Source organism: Halictus rubicundus, chromosome 1, assembly GCF_050948215.1.
Source record: "Halictus rubicundus isolate RS-2024b chromosome 1, iyHalRubi1_principal, whole genome shotgun sequence".
Taxonomy (NCBI): domain Eukaryota; kingdom Metazoa; phylum Arthropoda; class Insecta; order Hymenoptera; family Halictidae; genus Halictus; species Halictus rubicundus.
In genome coordinates this window covers 32,596,249-32,616,997 of record NC_135149.1, presented here as the reverse complement: position 1 = coordinate 32,616,997, position 20,749 = coordinate 32,596,249, and the positions used below count along the sequence as shown (strand labels likewise).

Sequence of the window (20,749 nt, the reverse complement as noted above, 5' to 3'; positions counted from 1 at the left end):
AAATTTATTATTCAGTTTTTAAAGGGTGTCCACTTAATATTGTCCCCGATTGCATGTCATATGATTTTCGTAATCTTATTATTAAGCAAATTGAATGTACACACGGTTTGATTTTGCATTGCGTTTTTATTTTAACAGTTATGTCTTATTATTAAAATATAGATGCGTGTACCCCTATCAGTAAAATTTCAGTCTAATACAAATAAAACAGATCTTCAGTTTAGCATTGGATTTCAAGAAACCTATGTACGTAAAGTAAGAAACTTCAAGAATTAATAACATTAAACGTTCATTCTGAAAAGTAATTGTCCCAATGAATAAAATTAACAGTATAAAATACATGACCCACGAAATGCACCGTACATATATGTATTATATATAAAATTCTATTTCAAAATATGCAATGAACGCTTATCTCAATTTGTAAAATGCGTATACGAGGGAGAGTTATTTCATAATAATTGCAGTTATATTATTGTTAAACTTCCACTGCATACTACTTTCATATGCGTGGAGTATAAAAGTATAGTATATGCGTGGAGTATGTTTTAAAACCAATCTATTCATTACTGAACATGTGGTTCTGTTGTTCGATTTTCTACAATCCAAGGATGTTTCAAAACATCTTCTAAAGGCAACCTTTGATCTGGATCAACAACTAATAACTGAAACAAGAAAACATTGAACATAATAAATAAGCATAAAAAAGATTTTACAGTTCCTAATGCGAATGAACGCCTCACCTTGGATATTAAATTTCTTGCACCTTCGCTAACATAAACTGGAAATTTATATTGCGCTTTCTTGATTTTCACATATGTTTCGTCGTAAGTTTTAGCTAAAAATGGTGGTGTACCAACTAAACATTCATAACATAAAACACCAAGACCCCATAAATCTACAGTATGATCGTGTGTTTTCCCAACAACCATTTCAGGTGGCAAATAATCTAAAGTCCCACATAATGTGTTTCTTCTAGAAGAAGGAGCATGAACGGACCATCCAAAGTCTGCCATTTTTAATTCACCCTTCATTCCAAGTAACAGGTTTTCAGGTTTAATATCACGGTGTATGACTTTCTTGCTATGACAGTATTTGAGGGCATCTGCTAACTGAGATACATATGTAGCTGTTCTAACTTCATCAAAACGCTTCTGTGGTTGAGAATTTAATTCTTTAAATAACTCTCCATTTGGAGCATATTCCAAAATTAAGTAGATCCTCTTATCATCATGAAAGTAGCCATACATTTTCAATATATTTGGATGTCTATATCGAAAAATAAATACTTATTAATATTTCAAGGTAATTTATTACTGTTCTTTAAAAATATCTCTAAAAAATTCTTTAAAATAAAAAGCGAAAGCAAATTTGGAATTTGTTACAGTATTTAATATTTTCTTACCTTAGATGCGTCTGAATTTCTATTTCTCGTCTAACTTGATGTTCTACATCAGCTTTTTGTATTTGTCCTTTAAACAGTACTTTCATAGCAATAATAAATTTGGATTTCTTTTCTCTAGCTAAATAAACATTACCAAACTTTCCTTTTCCTAATGGACGTCCAATATCAAAATCTGTTAAAACCCACTTCTTGTCATTTTGATATTTATTCTTTGTACTGCATTGGTTTTCTTTTCTCTGTGGGTCCAAGTCACCGACATTTCTGATTTCTTTGTCATTCTCTTCATCACTGTTATCCTGTAGGGGTACAAGCGTCTTCGAAGCCAAAGGTAATTTTGGCGGTGGCATCAATTCTCTAGATTTATTTATCTTTTCTTCCTTCTCCTTATTATCTGTTAAATAAGTATTACACTCGTCTGTGGTAGTAGTTATATTCGTTGAATTATGTACTGAAGTTTCACTTAAAACAGACAATGACTTAGATATTCGTAATTGCTTAAAATTGTTATGCACTTGTGAAATCACACGTTGCGATTGAGAATTTGTTCTTTCGTCCTTAAGCATCGCTGAACGTACAATGTACTGTCTAAAATGGAAAATAATTTCAATTAATATGTACACAGAAATTGATTGAAAATTTGATGGTAAAAAATTGAAGAAATTAAATATTTCACGTTATACAAATTAATATTATAAAATCATCGATTGCTTCGTTAAGTATACAATTTCTACATGAAATGTCATAGTGTAAAAACATTTATAAAAGAATAGTAGAAAAAATTACGTCTTTCAAGTCATAAATTTGAAAAATTTCTTATTTAGGTAACTTTCTTGCATAAGAAGACGACAAAACTAGCATCTATTAAATATATCAGTTAAATTAAATATATATACATATATAAAAATATAGTAGACATATTTTCAAATATCTACTCACGTCGACAGTAGAAGGTTTCTGTCGAAAATGGAAATGTTTTCACTGCTGTTTCATTTCAAAATAACGAATTTTGACGCTTTGTTGTGATTGGTTTATTCTTCCCTTTATATATATCATACAAAGATGGCGTTGGAGAGCCTGAGCTCTATCTGCCCAATACAAAAATTGTTGTGATTGGTTACAGAAGGTTACGAGAAAGAGTTGGCAACCCTGGCGTCAAAATTACAAGATTATTCACTATATGGGAAATTTTCCATTATTACATTTGACTTGAATATTTCATTTAGAAAAGCAGTGTCATTTACTGTAAGTTAACATTAAAATACCTAATATAATGAAAGTTAGGCACAACAACGCCATGATTTTTGCATGATCTGAAATACCGACATCGTTAACAACAACTAGATTTCTTGCGCCCTCTACTTTGACGAACGGTATTTATACGATACTATATATATACCTATACTAAATGATAAAGATGCGACCTCGCACATGCTCGCACACGGGTGCGAATCTAACCCGTCAACGAGAGCAAACGTAATACTCGTTCAAGAGAGTGCGGCCTAAACCAACTAGAGAAATTTCAAGAATTCAACAAGGGAAAAATGAAGAATTCGACAAGAGCCAGAAAAAGAACCGAAATCGAACTATAAATCGAGCTATTGAAATATGGACGCAACGACCTATAGGCGCTTCGGGTACCTCGGGTACTCGGAGCGACCTGGAGGAACCAGGGACCTCTGATCGGAAAAGTGCCAATTTTAAGCAAAAAATATCCTCTCTGAGTCGCTATTTCATATCGTGCGACACGAAATGGCATAAGGTGACTGGCATACTCCTACATTTCGTCTGTGATATTATATAGTTCCACAATATTATTTCCGACCAATACGGTAGAATGTGACACAGAAATGGTAAGGACAGAGAGGACATGAGAGTGCTCACGCTCGGAGTTTTAGTGTTCCCACTTTTCTACATCACTTTTTAACCTGGAACAAAGCCTGCATTATCTTTTTAGCCTGGACCAGAACCTCCAGCAACTTTTTATCCTGGACCAGAACCTGCATCATCTTTTTAGCCTGTATTACAACCTGCATCATCTTTTAGGCTGTTCAGAGCCTACATAGAAGAGCCTCTTTTAACATAGAAGCAGCATCTACTCTGGCATTATTTGGAATCCGTGCTAATGATGCAGGTAAGATGATGCAGGTTCTGGTCCAGGCTAAAAATTAGACTAGGGGGCAGCAGTATACCGGGGACACTAAAATCCCGGGCGTGAGTACTCTCATCTCCTCTTTGATAGTTGTATTATGTTCGACAGTTGGTAAGCCTACTTTTTAAGTTTCGTACCAGAGAGTTCGTATCTAAAACCAGCTGTTACCACTGATTAAAATGGCTTAAAAGTTCCAAGAACTGTTATTGTACGCTCGGCGAGAGTTGGCACAGGTTTCCATGGACCTGTTTTCCGTGCACGCACAATAGAGTTACGCCAATGTTCTGAGCTCAGCGTTGCGTCGCCACGCGACATCGCTCTGTTGCAGTCACACTCAATACGCTCGTTTGCTGTCTTCGTTGAGCGATTCGGCCAATCGCGGAAGACGTGTAGCGCGTAGTGGGAGCACCACGTGGTACCTACGAGTTTCTCGTGCCAACTCTCGCCGAGCGAATAATACTTGTATGGACAATACATATTTAAAAATGCATTACGTGATCAGTAAATCATTTACTTTGCTATGCCAACATATGAAGAACTTATGATTGACTCTCTTCATGTGATGAGAACAATGTTATTCAATTTAACGTACTTTACATTCACTTTATTCCGAAGTTTTGTTGTTTGGATTGCATGCTGTTTGGTGAGTTTTTAGTTTTCAAATTGGTAAATGTAATCTTATATAATGTATAGACTCTCTGACACATATACTTCCAATAACGGGCATCCCCAGTTTAAATACACATATGCACGTAAGTATATACGGATCCCGTAGCGAAGTTATACTTATTGTCAGTTGTGCGTTTGAACGGGGAACATCGTAAATTAAGTGAGTTATTAAAATACAACGTAGATAAAATTAAGTAATTTCTAGACAGCAGATTTTATGCATTCATGAGAAAAACGAGTAAGTGCAATTTAAAACGGTAAAGAGATCAAAAGAATTCAAGAATGTTGATATACTATTTTCAACATGTTAGAACATTAACGGGGAAAGTGAATTTGTATTCAGCTTTTGTAGCCTGAAATTAATGCTTAACAATTTTATTTTGCATAAAGACCCGCAGTCTACAGTAATTACATATTAACCCGGTTGTAGTATGAGTAAGTACTGTGCTGGTCCGAATCATGCTTTGGAACAACTGATTTTGTATATAGTATTTTTTTTTTTGGTTTTAATTTTACATAGATTTAAAGTTGATTATACATTATGTGTAAACTCGAAGCGTTACAGATGCACAGATACACTCAGAGTAATAAATCTATTAAGCTATCTAACTGTGACGGAATTATTTGTCCAGGTTATAAAATGAATTTTTACGTTAATATATTCACCGTAACAAATTTTATTAGTATCTGTAAAATGCAAGAAAGTTGGAGGACTACTCAATACCATACATTTAATTTTTTTCAATTCTTATTTCATTAAATAACTTACTTCGATTTTATGGAATTTTTGAGGTTTTTAGTTTGGCAGTCAAAGTGTTAAAGAATACGACTGCAACTTTAGATTTATTAACAGATTACTTCCAAATAATTAATTAACCTTCTATGGTTAACAAAATTTTGTTAGGCTGTCGAGACGAATTCACCAATGTGACTTGTAACACCATTCTTTATTCATTAAGCCTACTATATGTATAGGAAAAAGTTGTTCAAAATGTTTAGCCACATAGCATTTAAATTTCATCAAAATTGGAGAACAGAACCACTTTGTAAATAATTATCAAAATTATTTTGGCTTCCAAATAACCTCCAGTACTTCATATGTACATATTACATAACATATCCCTTTGTAGCAAACAATTTGTGTAGGAGCACTTCTTACAGTTATACCTCGAATGTAATATTCTAAATATAATATATGTATATAATGTATGTTAGCCAATAAATATATTTAAAATAAATAATCTTTCCAGGCTTAAAAAAACTTTGTATTTAGATGTAAATGAATTATTTGCATCTATACATAAAATGGATAATGCTCAACTTGCTACAGACGAAGACTGGGTAAATATTAATTATAATATTAATATAATATTTAAGTTTGTGTAGTTTTGATAATCCAATTGTTTCACTAATTTTTGCTTTCATTTTTGTGCAGGATAATATATGGAAGGTTGCTGAGTACCAGCATCAAGAGTATTATGAACTTTTACCAGACTGGACAAAATATCATAAGGATGAATACAAATATTTGAAGCAGAATATTGGATTTTCTATATATGGTCCTCCAAAACAGTCTACAACTTCTGACGAATCTGAAAAGCAAGTTGTGCTATATAATAATGAGACTGTTAATGATGGTGGTCGTAATGTGACTGATGCGGTATGTTATAAACCTGACGCGCAAGCAGTAATAGATAAAATATTTGATCAAATACGTAATTTCGGAGATGGATCTATCGAAAAAGAATTTATTTACTATGGAATCATCTTTAATATAATGCTTCCCATAAAAAGTAAATCACTAAAAAAAGAGGAACTATATGCAAGGCCGACACCTGTTTTTAAAATAAGAAGATTAAAAAGTGGTACTTCTGAAACTTCTGCCTCTACAAGTAAAGCGGAACCAATTTCATATGAAACATGGTATATTGATATAGGTGGCAGAGTATATAAAACTTGGAGTGACTATAAAACATCGAATACACTACCAAAATGTAGAATGGTTCTCCCAAAAGATGGATTTTACCAACCTAATAGGTTATATGAAATTACTGAAAACTCTTCAAGGGTATGGTTGGAAGTAGATGATTCTCCCGCGTGTGCAACTAAGGAAGCTATTCTTCATGGTATTGATATAGCAGCTAACGTAACAGGAGCGATAGGATTGGGATTAGGTGTTGCAGCTTTATTTACACCTGCTGCTCCTGTAGTACTAGGTAAATAATTTTCAATTTAATCTTGATCTAATTTTCAAGTTTTTGCCTCTTAGGCGTAGCATTTTTAAGTGATTTATGAATTTCCCAGAACGCACATGTACTTCGTATTATGCCTAAAATCAACAGCATTTTGCCTTTCAATTTTTACCTTCTATAATGCTGTAAGCAATACGTAATTTTATTTGTGGTATTTTTCTACTGTTTAAACCTTATTACTGTAAATTGAAAAGTGTGAGAATTAATTTTTACAATATTTAAGCACTGGCTGTAATTATGTGTTTTCAGAATTTACACGATTTATTTTTATTAATATTTTGAGTATAAGAAATGATAAAAGTATACATTAAAGTAGTTATTATCATGTGGGTGAAAACAGTTATTATAATTAAATTACAGTTATTATGGTTAATAATAGAAGACCTGTAATCAACGAGATCCAGCATATAAATGTTTGTGTCCTATGCTATGCTGTTGTTTTACTCATCTCCAATAAATCTTAGATGAATACAATAATCTTAATAGGAAATATAATGAATAAGAATAAAAATATTACGTTATAGATAAATACATATTGACACGATTGTAGGAGCAGCAGCAGCTTCTGGAGTGACTGGTGTGTGGAGTCTTGGGCGATCATCGCAGAACCTGATAGATCGGTCTGTTCACGAAGAAACTATTAATCCCTTAGAAGACAGAAGAGCTTTTTGTGACTGGTTATCGATCACTGGCGGTGTGGCTGGTTTAGCAGTGAGCGGAGGAAATGTTCTTCTTACAAAAGTTGTTCGTGATGGCAGCACTGTGAGTGCGGCCGCTAGAGTTGCTTACAACTCTGTGCTCATTGGGAGTTTAGGTATCAATGGAGTTGGTATAGGATATCAGGCATACTGTATTTATGAGGAATATCAAGATGAAGGTCGAGTTAGTACTGCATCTCTATTGAACCTAGGCGCACATATCCTATTCTTTGGTAATTCTGTCATAAATTTTCAATTAGCGGGGAATCTCATTGAATCAACGCAAGGAAAAGTTTTAGACGAATATAGGAATACTATACGTTCCAAACGTCTCAGAAAACAATTTAATCGTGTTAGACGCACGGCTGCTGAAAACAATATAGGGCAAGCGCATGAAAATGCTGAAGTCATACAATACATTAATAGAAAGTACGAACTGCGGCTTCAAAATAATATTAGTGTTCCGAATCGAAACATTGTAACGTTTGAAAGTGGAGTAATAAAAATTAATAATATGATATTGATAGATCCCATGAAATTCGCATTGACATTACTAAAAGCAGACCAGTGTAGAAGAAGAACTTGGTCTTCCGAGGATAATGACTCCTATATGATGTGTGCTTTAAGGAATTTGTTATTGGATTTATTAGAGAACTTTAATACAAGTAACAGTGGGAGATTTGCGCCTGTTTTTGATATCGATGATTACGAAAACATTTTTATGGAATTGAACCATATGAAAAATGCGCTAGATATTTTCCGTGTGCTATTTAAATTGGCTATTATTTTAGTTAGAGATTGTCGATCTGCTTCTGACTGTTTAGCAAAAGCAGTTCATTTTCTTTGGTGTTATGTGATAGAGAATTTGAAGCGAAAATGTTTGGATTTAACTACTTTAATTAACAATCCAGACGCACAAGATGTATTACAAGAATTTATAAATTGTATGTTTGAGCATGCAAATAATACAGTGCAACCAATGATACCTGCTTTTGTAAGATATCTCTCTGGGTCTGCATAGAATCCAGACTTAAAATTCTACATAACGACATCAAGAATGAGTAACATGTTATGCATATCCACAAAAAGTTAATAGATGAGAAAATATTGTGAGTAACATTCAATCTTAATGACTCTTAAGTACCCGACCATTGTAAATCTCCAATTTTGACCCACCCTATAGGATTTCAAGAAAGAATTATATATATTTAATTAGAAATATATATATATTATCTCTAAAATTAATCTCCAAAAATTAATCTTCAAAAACGTATCAGATTGATTTAGAAGTGTTCAGAAAGAACTCTACAAGAAATACACGACAATTTTCGTGAGCATAGATCCAGAAATCAGTGTTTTTAACAAAAGACATATGATACAGGCGTCTAAACATTCTATGCATACCCGTCTATGCACACAATCGTAGCATATGTAAATACAGTTTTGTTCTGCTATAAGTCGATGACTCACGACAGCTTCCGATCAGGGTACTTATGCGGCTTGACTAGCGATTTTCTTATTGCGAAACAAAAATCATCGTCTTAGAGCGGAACAGAGCTGTATACAAACAGTCATATAATTGATAACACGAACTATAAACCAGAATAACTTTTAACTTATAAATGGATCGAACGACTTCAGTTTCTGGCATTAAACCTTGAATTTTTCAAAAATTTTCATCGCATGTCATCTAGTCCTTCTTGCTTGGCAGAAAAACTGAAGTCGTTTACTGAAGATTTAAAGTATGTGCCATCAATTATGTGACTGATTATACATGTTGAAAGATGCAATTGTTAGAACGTTAACAATAAGAATTGAGATAATTACTAAAACGATAACATATAAACGTAGTATAATTACCATAAGAATGATAACTCTTTTATCTAAAGATAACATTTCTACTGTGCTAGTTATAAAAATACCATGTAAATGTTATTTTTAAGGTGTATTCTGGTTTTAGAGACTGTTTTTTCCCCGAATTTTAAGAACTTTTTCCTTTAAGCGCCTATAATTAAAATAATATTAGGAATTAAAACAAATCTTTTTCTATGCATGTTCAAGACCATTCCTACTTAAAGAAAATGCAAAAAATTGGTTTTCTGAAAGTTCGAAACCAGAATAATCCCTTAAGATTGAATAACTGTAGAAAGTATGATTTTATGCACAAGTGTAATATTAACAAGTGTATATATAATCTTGCGTACAATAGTGCCTTATTATACATACATTCGAGTATATATACATTTTATAAATGTGAAAATTATATTTTTATTATTCCAAAATTATTGAAGTCGTGAAAGAAAGAAGGAAATTTCTTCCAAGTATGCACAAATAGACTACTTCACGGAAGGAGAAGTGTAACAGAAACTTATATTTAAAGCTTTATTGGCACAAAAATAAAAATATTAATCTCGATTAATGTTTTTTATTCCACCGGTTATTACCTGGTTCCCCAGGATACTCCTGCATGGTACTTATGCATGATCCTCAGAATGGAATAACGATCACCTAAATGGTACGGATGACTGGGTTTCTGGTTGCCGCAGGGTCGGACATTTAGACAATTTGGTAGCAGCCCTAGGCAGAAGAAGATTCTTCGCTCTTACCTACCCAAGTTAGTATTTGGTACGATTCGGTCATTCTATTGACAGTGGTAGCCTCGTATCGCAGGATAGGCTTCCCTTCGGATAAGTTAGCAATTGTGCAGTAGGGTGAACTTTATTTTTCAATCGTTGAAATTTTTCGGGACACCCCCTAGGATTGTGATAGTGGCTCAAAGAATAATCTAAAAAATTTTTTTCTTTTTCAAACTTGGTTTTCTCCATTGTGTACATCGTAAATATAATATCTAAATAAATAAATAAATAAATAAATAAATAAATGCTCTATAACTATACGGAAATAAAATAGAAGGTCACCGTAAAAAAAGAATCGGAAAAAATCTCAAAATTACCATATATTTACTTTGCGAAACAGTACAACTTTCATTTGACACATTTTTTCATGTATTTATTAACAAGAAAGATATTTACAACATTTATAAAGACATTTACAATATTATCAAAGATACATAGAATACTATATATTTATGTGCAAAGAGTTCTGTTTTCGAGAGGGGAAAAGAAAGATTTAGAGGAGAAAAAAATGGCAGCACCTACTATATGATTCTAAAATATCGTTTTAAAGTGTGCTTGCGTGAGATTCGACGTACGTTAGGGTGTCGTCGGAGGCAGCCCGGGACGTCCTCCCTACATATGTAGGTGTTAGGCTATTGCACCCTGGCGTCTGTGCGATAACCGTGTCGCGAGTGTCTTTTGGGATTTTTGAAATATAGAGCTAGGCAGGCAGGTAGCTTATCGGATCTTGGTGTGTCTGTTCATTCGAAGTAGGTAGGGGCTAGGGGCTAGGGGCCGGCCGGGGCTGGCTATCGCTTTCTCTTTCGAGTAGGCCGCGATTCGCGCGAAACATAATCGGTCACTGAAAGAGCTCGAACTTTCGTCTCGAAGCTAAATCGAACGAGGCACGAGGTTCGAATGGATGCTTCGTGTGCAGGTTTTCGCGGACGCGGACTAGGGCAGATTAGGTCCTCGAAACGTTGCGCACCTGCGCTCGATTGCACCAGAACGATCGGCTTCTCTCGAAACTTCTGATTCGTCTCGGAAGTCGTCGATCGTTTCTCCTGCGAGCACGTTTACGGTTTCGGTTGTTGGGCGGACCGTCGCGTCGCGTCGCGTCGCGTCGCGTCGAAGAAAAAGAAGAGGCCCGACAAACTGTCACCCGAGAGGGCAACTGCAACGGTCTCGCGTCTTCGGATCAGAAGTCATTTCATTGCTACCTCGTCACTGTATTCGCCTGTAGAAATAGTAGTTGTACAAGTAGTTGGTTGTATACGTGGGCAAGCCTCGCAGTGGGCAGGCCGCCCTAACGTAGAGTTGCGAAAAAAACCACGCGTGTTGCATCAGTCGATTTCGATTCCGATTACGTTTTATTTGAATTGCTGCTTGCAGCTATTTCTTAAGAGATACATAGCAACATCAGAAGAGTTTAAAGTTCGTATACTTATTTTGCAGAAAAAAGGATAGCGGTTGCCACGGACGCGGCAGATCACTGCTGGCGTTTCCGGCTGGCACCGCAATGTACAAACTTGAACTAATCTTCGTTTTACACTTAAACATGTATCATACTTATCTCAAACGGAATCGTATCTTGAACGAAATGGTTCTTAATTTGAACCGAAAACATTGAATTTTCTAGCGTAAAGCTATTCGTACAAAGGGCTATTCGAATTTGAGTTGATCGAGCGTCCGACATTTCCGCCATAATTGCAGGTTAATTTCAGTTTCTATCGAACGGCCAGCCAGCCCTTTGACATCGTAATACGTGTCAATTAATTTGAAAGTACCATAACAAGCAGGCCCGTAAGCAATCAGGACACTCTCCGTCCAACAAAGATGCATCGTAGCACTTTCAATTCATTTGCTGCTCGACTAGCCCTCCCTGATCTTCAACCCCGCCATCGCCCCTCAGGCTAATTACCGTGAAATTTCCCGCATTCTATGTCTAACGTGAACCTACGATCGACAGAGTTCCAAAGTTGCTTACATGCCCGTGGAACTATCAAAGTTGCGACTGTGGGCTACTTCGAAACAGTTCACTTTCTGGTCACCGACACACAAATCGGAGAAGAAATAATACGACCGCAATTATACTCGCTGAAGCACAGTGCCGGGTCAAATGGTATTTGAAGCAGCAAGTGGTAAATAATCCTATTTCGAATCATGTATGCGTACAACTTTGAAAATCAAACATTTTATTTCATGCAATAAGTTTTCGAAATAGTATTTTATTCGAAGAATATTGAAAATATCTCGACTTGGTCTGGAAAAATATTTTATTCGTGTTCATCTATTTTCTTTATTTGAAATATTCTTTCTGAAAATAGTGGTTTCCTAATGGCAAGATACATTCCAGAGCTGGGCACATTTCGAGTGAATCGTACTAGAAATGCAAATTGAAATATTTTTATGTTAAATGAGATAGTGTTTCAAGATTCGGTTTATTTCTCAATATTACGTACAACTATTATACAGTTTATATTTTAACATTTAAATAATTGAATGAAAAAGTTTCTAGAACTGCATTACAGTTTGTTTATGGTTTGTTTTGGGGAAAGGTGATTTTGATAAACGAAGGGATGTGTGAAATGTTTACATTTTTTCATACGTATGTATATAATATCATACTTTGCTCATCGAGTGAACAGATTTTGGCCATTAGATTAAACAGTTATAATTATTTAAAGTTTAATAAGATTACAGCGTTAAAAGCATTAGTTTTAGTTGACGGAATAGAACCATTTAAATGGATTTTTCTATATAGATGAAATAGGTTGATTCTTTCGCGCCTATCTTCCTAATTAGAGCTAAACGTATCGTGCGATTTTCCGGTTTATTCTGCAATCGACGGGATTTGTACTCGTTTCGAATTAATGAGAAAGTTTCCCAATCTGTGTACTAAATAAATTGATTGCAATTTGCATTTCTATCGCCTCGTTACTCATGCATTAGCTTTTTTATCGACTGCTGTGAACAAGTTTTCGCAAACACGATGTACAACTTTTATCGCGCTTCGACCAACTATTAAAAGACACAAATTTGATAACGGTATTTTACGGTTTAGCGATTATCATTTTATGATTAAGAAAGAGGAGTAAATGCTGGAAGAATATCTGTGTTTACGTGACAATTGTTCAACGAAGCCACAGAGAACATTTTCGCAAAGGAAAAAATTACATCGAACAACCTCGATTAGCTCGTTTGGATAATTATGATTCAGTGGGGTGCCTCTGTTCATTCGTGAAAAATTCATGTTGATTCAAGTCGATATTTTTCATTGAATTACGATATATGCCAGATTTTGAATACAAGCCGTGTACAACCATCGAATGTTGTTAGAATTGTTAGAATCGAATGTCGTTCAGAGTGTTGGCCTCGAGAACATATGTCAAGGTCAAGGTCATCGGAGCTGGGGCCCCTTTTGCAAATATTTACCGAATTGTGTTCTGCAATGTAAAAACTTAACAATGACGCACAGTCTTCTTACAGAAGTAGCAACAAACATGCAGCTTACGTGTTCATTCAGTGGACATGTAACCCTAGCACACATGTGCTAGAATTATGTCTAGAAGTTTGCAAGAAAATTGAGAAAAAATCCGAAATTTTGTCCGATGACGAAGGACTACCCCCTTAATGTTACTCGCTGTATCCCGAGTGCACTATTTATCAGTTTCGTTTGAAAAAATTTTCCGAAAATAGTGTCGCATATGTAGCGCGAAAATGGAGGTGCCCGTTGGAGCGGACTAGCCGGCGCACACGCGTGCCGGCGCGACATTTCGACGATCCCGACAATATTATGGACGATACCGTGCGTGGTATCGGAAAATGCTGGGCCGGAAGTTGCGGCCGGACGACCGATCGAATAAACCGTGGCGATCCATAAAACGTTCGGTCGAACTTGGAGACGCGGCGGCACGGCGGCATGACGGGTCCTAAAAACCTGCAATCTGCTGTGGTCGACCGCGATACTGCGACCAGCAGTACGTGCATCAGATTCCGTGTTGCGCGACGCATTCGGCCGGGTTTATCGTTATGTCAAATGATGCGAATACACCGCGCATTTCGGTGCCACGACGACGACGACGACGACGACGACGACGACGACCGGTCCCAGGTTTTTTTCTTTTCCTCCTCACCGGTTGAAAAAGGAACGTACAACCAGTGCGCACACTGCCGGCGTCTGTGTCGGATTCGAATTATTAAAAAAGCAACGGCGCATGGGTCGCGTGGCTGCCTTTGTCACGGCGACCCTTTCGCCCCGCTTTTTATCTTTAAACGTGAACTGGCTTCGCGGAGCGGGTACCACGTCAGATCGCGAGCGAAAAGCGTATCCGCGACGCGACGCGGCGCGTCGCCCCTTGCTGCACCATCGAATCTCGCAAGCTTTCTCGCTCGCGTGACCGTCTCGGAGCCTCTTGCGGTATTTTCTTTATTGAAATATGGAAATTGTAAGCGTACGTTGAATTCCACTTTTTTTTTTCTCAACTCCCTGCGGCTCTGATCGCACTGCGCCACTGTTTCGCGCACTATTTTCCGCGCACCCGGTGAATTTTCGTACTTGATCCATGCGCCATTGCTATATGAATGTATATTTGTTTCATCGAGAGGAACGTTACATTTTTTTTACCGTTTTTCTCTCTTTTTTCTTTTTTTTTTCTGTTTCGTCGGTTCGCATTTTTATGGATCGTTTCAGACCGAAACACGGTGCGGCGCGGCGCGGCGCGGCGGTGTCCGCTTTTTATACGGGAATATGTTTGTCTTTCAGTGTTTGTTGTACTAATTGTTCGAGACGCACGGAACGCAGAGAACTTCGCGGAGCTCGGCTGATGATTTGTGAAAATGTTCGGGGACTGTTTGTCGCATGGCTATGCAAATTACGCGACGAAAGGCAAATTGAAGACACTCGACGAAGGATCATTTCGATGCCTTTTGTTTTGCGGTTGTTGACGACGTGTTTAGGTTTTGCTACCCCCTTTATTTCTAAAATATGTTTGAACAAAACTACAGCGACACTTTTCACGAAGAATCTAATCATAAATTTTATTTTACCTTGTATTAATTCCAATAAAATTGTAATTAAAAAATTTACATACCCCCACATACTGAGAGCTGGATCGCATATATTTAGACCCGAAAGATCATAGAAGGATTAAGTAAGGCGTGAGACTGTACGTACAGAGCGTTAATATGCGGTGTAAGCAATAGCATTAGGAATGAACGAAGAATTCTTATACATACATATATGTTTTATAGTTTTGTCGTGGGGTGTACGTTTACATGTAATAGTCAGGGTAAAGGACTGGATCGATGCACGAAGCAAGAATTGAAAAAAGCTTGGAATGTAATTTGAATTTCAACGTTCCGGACAGAATATCGTGAAAAATTCAGCTTTCGGAGGTTACACAATTTTTCCATTCTCACGAGAAACGGTCCGCGAGAGGTTCGCCGGACGAACTTCACAGTTCGACAATTGAATTTCCCAGCGCAATACATACTAGCGGATCCTCTGTTTTCCCCCAGCCGCACAAACGAGGCGGCTCCACTTTTCATTGTAAATCCCGCGTATAATCTGCTCTTTGTGCGGCTAATTACAAGTTACGCTGGACACGGTGGAATTTTCTTCTTGTCGGAGGTCGCTGGACGGTTATGATTACCTCCTAACGTGTCCCGTTAATTCGAATCGGACGAAAACCGAAAAAGATTTTCAATCAGGTACAATTACACTCCTCTGTTCGGCATTCGTCGGCGATTCTTTTGTAAAATCCGCGGCCGAAATGGGTTTCCATATTCAACTAAAAAGCCGACGGGAACAATCGACACGTTCTCTGTCTTGGTCTTTCGCTCGTTGCACCATCGACACCCTCTTAGCAACCGGAACGATTCAAAAAATAAAAACTGTCTCGTGTCGCGTTGATTGCGTTTTGATTGATTCCGGCGAGACTGTCGTTGGTCTGAGAAGGCCTGCACTCTCCTTTCCAGAGGAAAAATCAATTTTCGTGACTGGACCGCTTACCAATTAATATTCGGTGTAACATGTATCCACTGTTTGCGATACGGATGCTGTCCAATACGGGTCCGCGTCCAATTTTCCTCGAATATCATTATCGTTTGCTGGTCTACCGCTACGTGGTTAATCATCCAGATTAAAATCGTTTGATCGAAATTTTTGCAAAAGTAACGCAGAACTCGAAAACGAGTGGAGCGTAAGCTTTAATAAAAATTCCCTTTGTGCAACGTTGCTAATCTTTCACTTTTTGTTTCATTGGAGTATTAAAATCGTCGTTGCCGTATCTAGGCAGCGGCGATGTCAAAGGTGAAATCTCGAGCTCGTTAGCGTTTAAGGCCTTTGTCTGATTGAATATCATTTACCTATTGACCTAGAAGCATTCGATGCCCGGGAAACTTCGATTACCTCAAAGCGCCCGATTTCTCCGCTAAGTCTTCCTAATCTTCACAGACAAGCACTGCAGGCTTGTACAAGACATCGTTGCAATAACAGTAAACACAATGGTTCAAGCCTTGCGCATTAATACGTATATCTAGATAGCGGATTTTATGCATCTATGACGAAAATGAGCAAGTGTGTAATTTTGAAACGGTAAAACCATTAGAAGAATTTAAAACTGTTATATTATTTTCCACCTATTCGACATATTAAGAAAGAAAATCTATTGATCTCATAGATTTTAATGAATATTAAAAAAACAGATATAACATGATATAACAGATATGTACAATAATTAAGTTTTATCGTTTCCTTTGAAATGCAACAAGTATTTAAAAAGATTTATTACATGTCATCTAGTAAACTCTAATTTTTCTAGTTTTGCAAGAAACTAAAGTCTTTTCGATTTTTAAAGGGTGCATAACTCAAGTTCGTCAGGAATAAGTTAGATAGACTAAAATGAAGATATCCCAGGATGTTACAAACAGAAGAACTACCTACATTAAATATTCCAAAAATATCGAAGCGTAACAGTTCATAAATAACTGCAAACTATTGGACCGAACGCATGATTTATTGCGCTGCACTATAAAGTGGTTGATAGCTTCGTTCAAGCTTCCTCGGAGGTTCCGCCGCGTCGAGAAAAGTAAATATTCAAAATGGAAGTTTATTTGCTAAAAAGAGAAGCACTCTGGTGCCCCCTTCCGAATAAATTTGCTTCTTTGACAAACTTGCCGCTTGCCCTAGCATAATTACCGCGTAATTAGCATAAATTTTTCTTACGCCCGGCTTCTTAGTTCAGGCTCGTTTATGTTACCGCTTGCCTACGCTGACATCAGCAGATTCGAACTGGCGCGCGTCGCGCTGCCCGCACAAGACAGGAATATTTCCGTTGCTAATCTTGAATAGAAATTGTCTGTCGAAATTGTTTGTCTCGGAGTCTTCGCCTCTGATAACAGGTTATTCGTATCCGGCTGAATTCCATTACGCACGTATCCTGCGTGTGTTTCTGCAGACGCAGCGTTCGCTTCGCCGGAATCGCCGTCTGTTTCAAGACTCATCCTAAGAGGACATCATGCCACCGAAGAACCTCTGTCGAATGCCGAATAAAATTCATTCGGTGGATGCTGGCAAAAGCAATCCGAGATTTCACGGAATACCTGCCACTCTACCGTCACTTTGTATTCTTGTTTTTCTAGCAAATACATACAGGGCATTCCGATGAATTTCTTACGGAGAAACTAATTGAAAATGTAGTGGCTTGTGGACGAAAACTTTCGGAAAGAATGATATATTCGAATTATTACATGACGTTCTCATCGAGGCAAAATACACATTGACGAGGTATTGTGCTGCGGGCTTCGCCGTTATGAATGATATTTACGCGCTCTTGTATATTTGCATAGTCGTTGAAAAATGTTCGCTGAATTATCGTGCGCCGCCACATTGTGAAAGAAATATTTTACATACCATTGCCTTGTTTTACGAAACTATAGAAAACGCTGTTTCAACGAGTCTCGTGGAAAAACGGTGCGATGCATGCTGCAACCCTGTAGAAGCGAATTCGCATTACCGAGGTTCAGAGGTCCAATCCTAGATTACATTTTTCACTTCTTTGTCTATTTAAATTTTTATATATATATATATATATATATATATATATATATTTCAGGCGACAAAGTGCGATTGTCACATAACGCGCGAAGGCACAATTATACTTCCCCATTGATGTGTTTAATAAGGCTTTTAATAGGCATTGCTGTGAAACCACGTTCGCCCCCTTGGATTAAATTAATTTATTAGTTACACAGTTGGCTACACCCATAGGTCATTAATTAATCGCCCCGGGGACAGAATGGTCGCCTTCGTATGGCAAACAACTGCTCCAGATTCATTTGCCAATAACGCAATCTGACGATTGATAAATTGAATGATCGATGAATGCCCTGCTAAGGGAACAAACTAGTTTAATCTGTGCACAACTCGTCGCGTTCTCGCGACACTCCTACATATTTACGTCGCGTCGCTAGAAATTTAGAGTGACTCGATCATTTCGAAAAGTTTTGCGAAAAACAAAACCCGGAATTGCTATACTCTGTACTAATTTCCTATACTGTACCTATATTGATTATACTTATTTTTAAAGCATAACGAATACTAAGAATGTATGATATATATGAACTGATTTTAGTGAAAACAATTTAATATCTCTTTTCTAATTATCGTTGTACTTTAAAAATAAGTATAATTAATATAGGCACAGTAATTGGGTCCCTTACCCTACCGTTTTTTCGTCTTCAACCTCTTATTTGCAGCATTCTTTCCTAATAACAATTAAGATAAACGAATCTTTTCACAGTAGATTAACGAGTCATTTCAGATCTTATTTTATTGCGGGAAACCCAAATGTGTTCGTCGCGTTGATTAACGTTGTGCAACGAATTTCCGGAAATTGTTATAAACCATTACGATCCTGGGTTTATAATTGCCGAACAACGTTGGTACACACCGAGGTCATGCAACCCGGCCAATCACTTTTTAATCGGCTTTTGCTCGCGAGTACGAACAGATTGGATTTGACCTCCGGCATTTCGACCGATCCTCAATTTAATTATCTAATGGTTGCAAGCCCGTGCCGTACACAATGAAAAATCGTCGTAATTCATAACTCCTTTGTTTCTTGATTAGAATCGAGATCTCACCTTAAATCTCTTAGGCTTTTTAATTAGACTACGACTCGCTGGATTTATAGCGGCTCAGCATTGTGATAAACTAGCGTTTATTACGTAGAAAACTAAGATACATTATTGCATTTAATATCAACTTTTATTCGATCTCACGGCTAGGAATCGGAATTGGTTTACGATATATGTGTATACCTATACTGTCTGGAACAGTATTCATTTTGTGGAAGTAATTGTAAGATTAATATAGTTACAACTGTACAATCGAACTTATTCAAATTGTACTGACCGCTCGGACATGAAAACTGCGTGACGATTGAAGGCAATATTTAAGTCATTGTTCGAATTATTATCTGAATACCCAATCAAACAACGGACATACCCCCATTTTTCGGGTTTTGGCTACGTTTCGTCTACGTTTTGGCGATACGAGACCACTGAGCAGCTACTATTGGGTACACCCTGTGCATATCAGTCGCGTTTGGTGCTCGGTAGTTCCATCGTTAAAGTTCTTTCTGGTGTAAATTGAAGAGTCTCTGCAAACGATCGCGGAATAAAAGTACATTTATTACGAATTCTAATTGATCGTATAGTAATCTCTTTTTGGGGATAGGTTGAAATGTAAATGTGAAGAAGCTTTCTGCCGATTCAATGCTCATTCTATGCATTCACTTGTTCGACGCGAGAGGAGTTGAATTACTGTTTGCGATCCCGCGAGTATCAGGCCGCAACATGACTTGCGAATTCCTATTACCGTCCGCTTAATCGTTGCGGTTATCAGTTTGAAACTTGGAGCAACCGAGTCACAGCACTTCAGCTTTGTCGAATGTGCCCAGGAAACTTAAGCACCGTCGACGACGACAACCATCCTTAATGTCTTTTCGCTACGACGCGATGCAAACGTGACAATTAAATTACAAGCCTTTGGTTTCGAACCTGTGAGCGCTCCTCGCCGAACAGGTTTACGCGATTATCTTTACGACCGAATGAAAAATTCGTTTTGCCTTAAAACGTTCCCCGCCAATACCGGATACGGCACTGAAAATATTTATCGCATCGTTCTCAAATTTATTTATTTCGATCGAGATAGCGAGTCACACGTTTTTCGCATAAATGTTTGCTTCAATTAATTTTCGACCACCAAAACAATGCGACGCGCAACCGATTTGTATAGTTTTTATTTTGTCCGTACAATAGGCGAAGATTATTTTAAACAGTTGTAATCATTCATGCTTTGCGATTGGTTGCAAATTCAGATCTTTTCATTAAACCGATCCAAGGAAATAATTGCAAATGAGCATATTCATAGAAACTAAGTTAGAAATTAACGAATTAAACAATTAAAAAGGTTCATGCTATTTAGAGAAAATGCTGCATGCTCCAGTGAATTTGGACAGAAGCATTTCTTAATTACTATACCTTATCTATCGTTGCATGTTACAGTTATTTACAATGTTTTTTATTTCCTCATCTTTACTTTTACTCTGACGTTGTGTCGCATCGGTCCACGAAACACGATACGCACTTGGATCACAACGAACGTGAAGGATGGATGCACAATGCACACAGACTAACGAGACTCCTGAGAACAAGTTTCGATTTATTTGGTATAAAATCACAAATCTCGACTTGTATTAGTCGCCAATTATAAGACAGTCTGAACTGTTCTTAGTGTACAGGGTCGTCGAGGTAAATCCGGAAAAGTCATTCTAAAGAAAAGTAGTTCAAATTATTTCGCCAGTTTCGATGCTTTGAGTTGCCCGGGATTGCTTCTTGTATATTTATTGCATAAATTTACTATATCTTTTCGCCGTTGCGTTGCTTCTAATATA

At 37.1% G+C, this 20,749-nt stretch overlaps 2 protein-coding genes across 4 annotated transcripts; one reads left to right on the top strand and one right to left on the bottom strand.

Annotated features, from left to right (window-relative positions):
• Nucleotides 1–106: 106 nt before the first annotated feature.
• Nucleotides 107–2,434, bottom strand: LOC143362191 (aurora kinase C). 2 transcript variants are annotated; one of them, XM_076802183.1, is made up of 4 exons: nucleotides 2,342–2,434; nucleotides 1,406–1,990; nucleotides 744–1,269; nucleotides 107–665 (listed from the first exon to the last, which is right to left on the bottom strand). In XM_076802183.1, exons 2-4 carry the CDS (start codon nucleotides 1,966–1,968, stop codon nucleotides 567–569), a joined length of 1,188 nt encoding a protein of 395 aa, XP_076658298.1. In that variant the 5' UTR covers nucleotides 1,969–1,990; nucleotides 2,342–2,434; the 3' UTR covers nucleotides 107–566. The 2 variants fall into 2 exon arrangements, with proteins under 2 accessions (XP_076658298.1, XP_076658368.1); XM_076802253.1 differs by lacking the exon at nucleotides 2,342–2,434 and adding an exon at nucleotides 2,189–2,263.
• A 1,610-nt stretch (nucleotides 2,435–4,044) lies between these two features.
• Nucleotides 4,045–9,588, top strand: LOC143361251 (uncharacterized). 2 transcript variants are annotated; one of them, XM_076800513.1, is made up of 4 exons: nucleotides 4,045–4,461; nucleotides 5,474–5,564; nucleotides 5,659–6,439; nucleotides 7,026–9,588. In XM_076800513.1, exons 2-4 carry the CDS (start codon nucleotides 5,529–5,531, stop codon nucleotides 8,192–8,194), a joined length of 1,986 nt encoding a protein of 661 aa, XP_076656628.1. In that variant the 5' UTR covers nucleotides 4,045–4,461; nucleotides 5,474–5,528; the 3' UTR covers nucleotides 8,195–9,588. The 2 variants fall into 2 exon arrangements, with proteins under 2 accessions (XP_076656628.1, XP_076656620.1); XM_076800505.1 differs by having other exon boundaries at nucleotides 4,046–4,383.
• The last annotated feature ends 11,161 nt before the right edge of the window (nucleotides 9,589–20,749 follow it).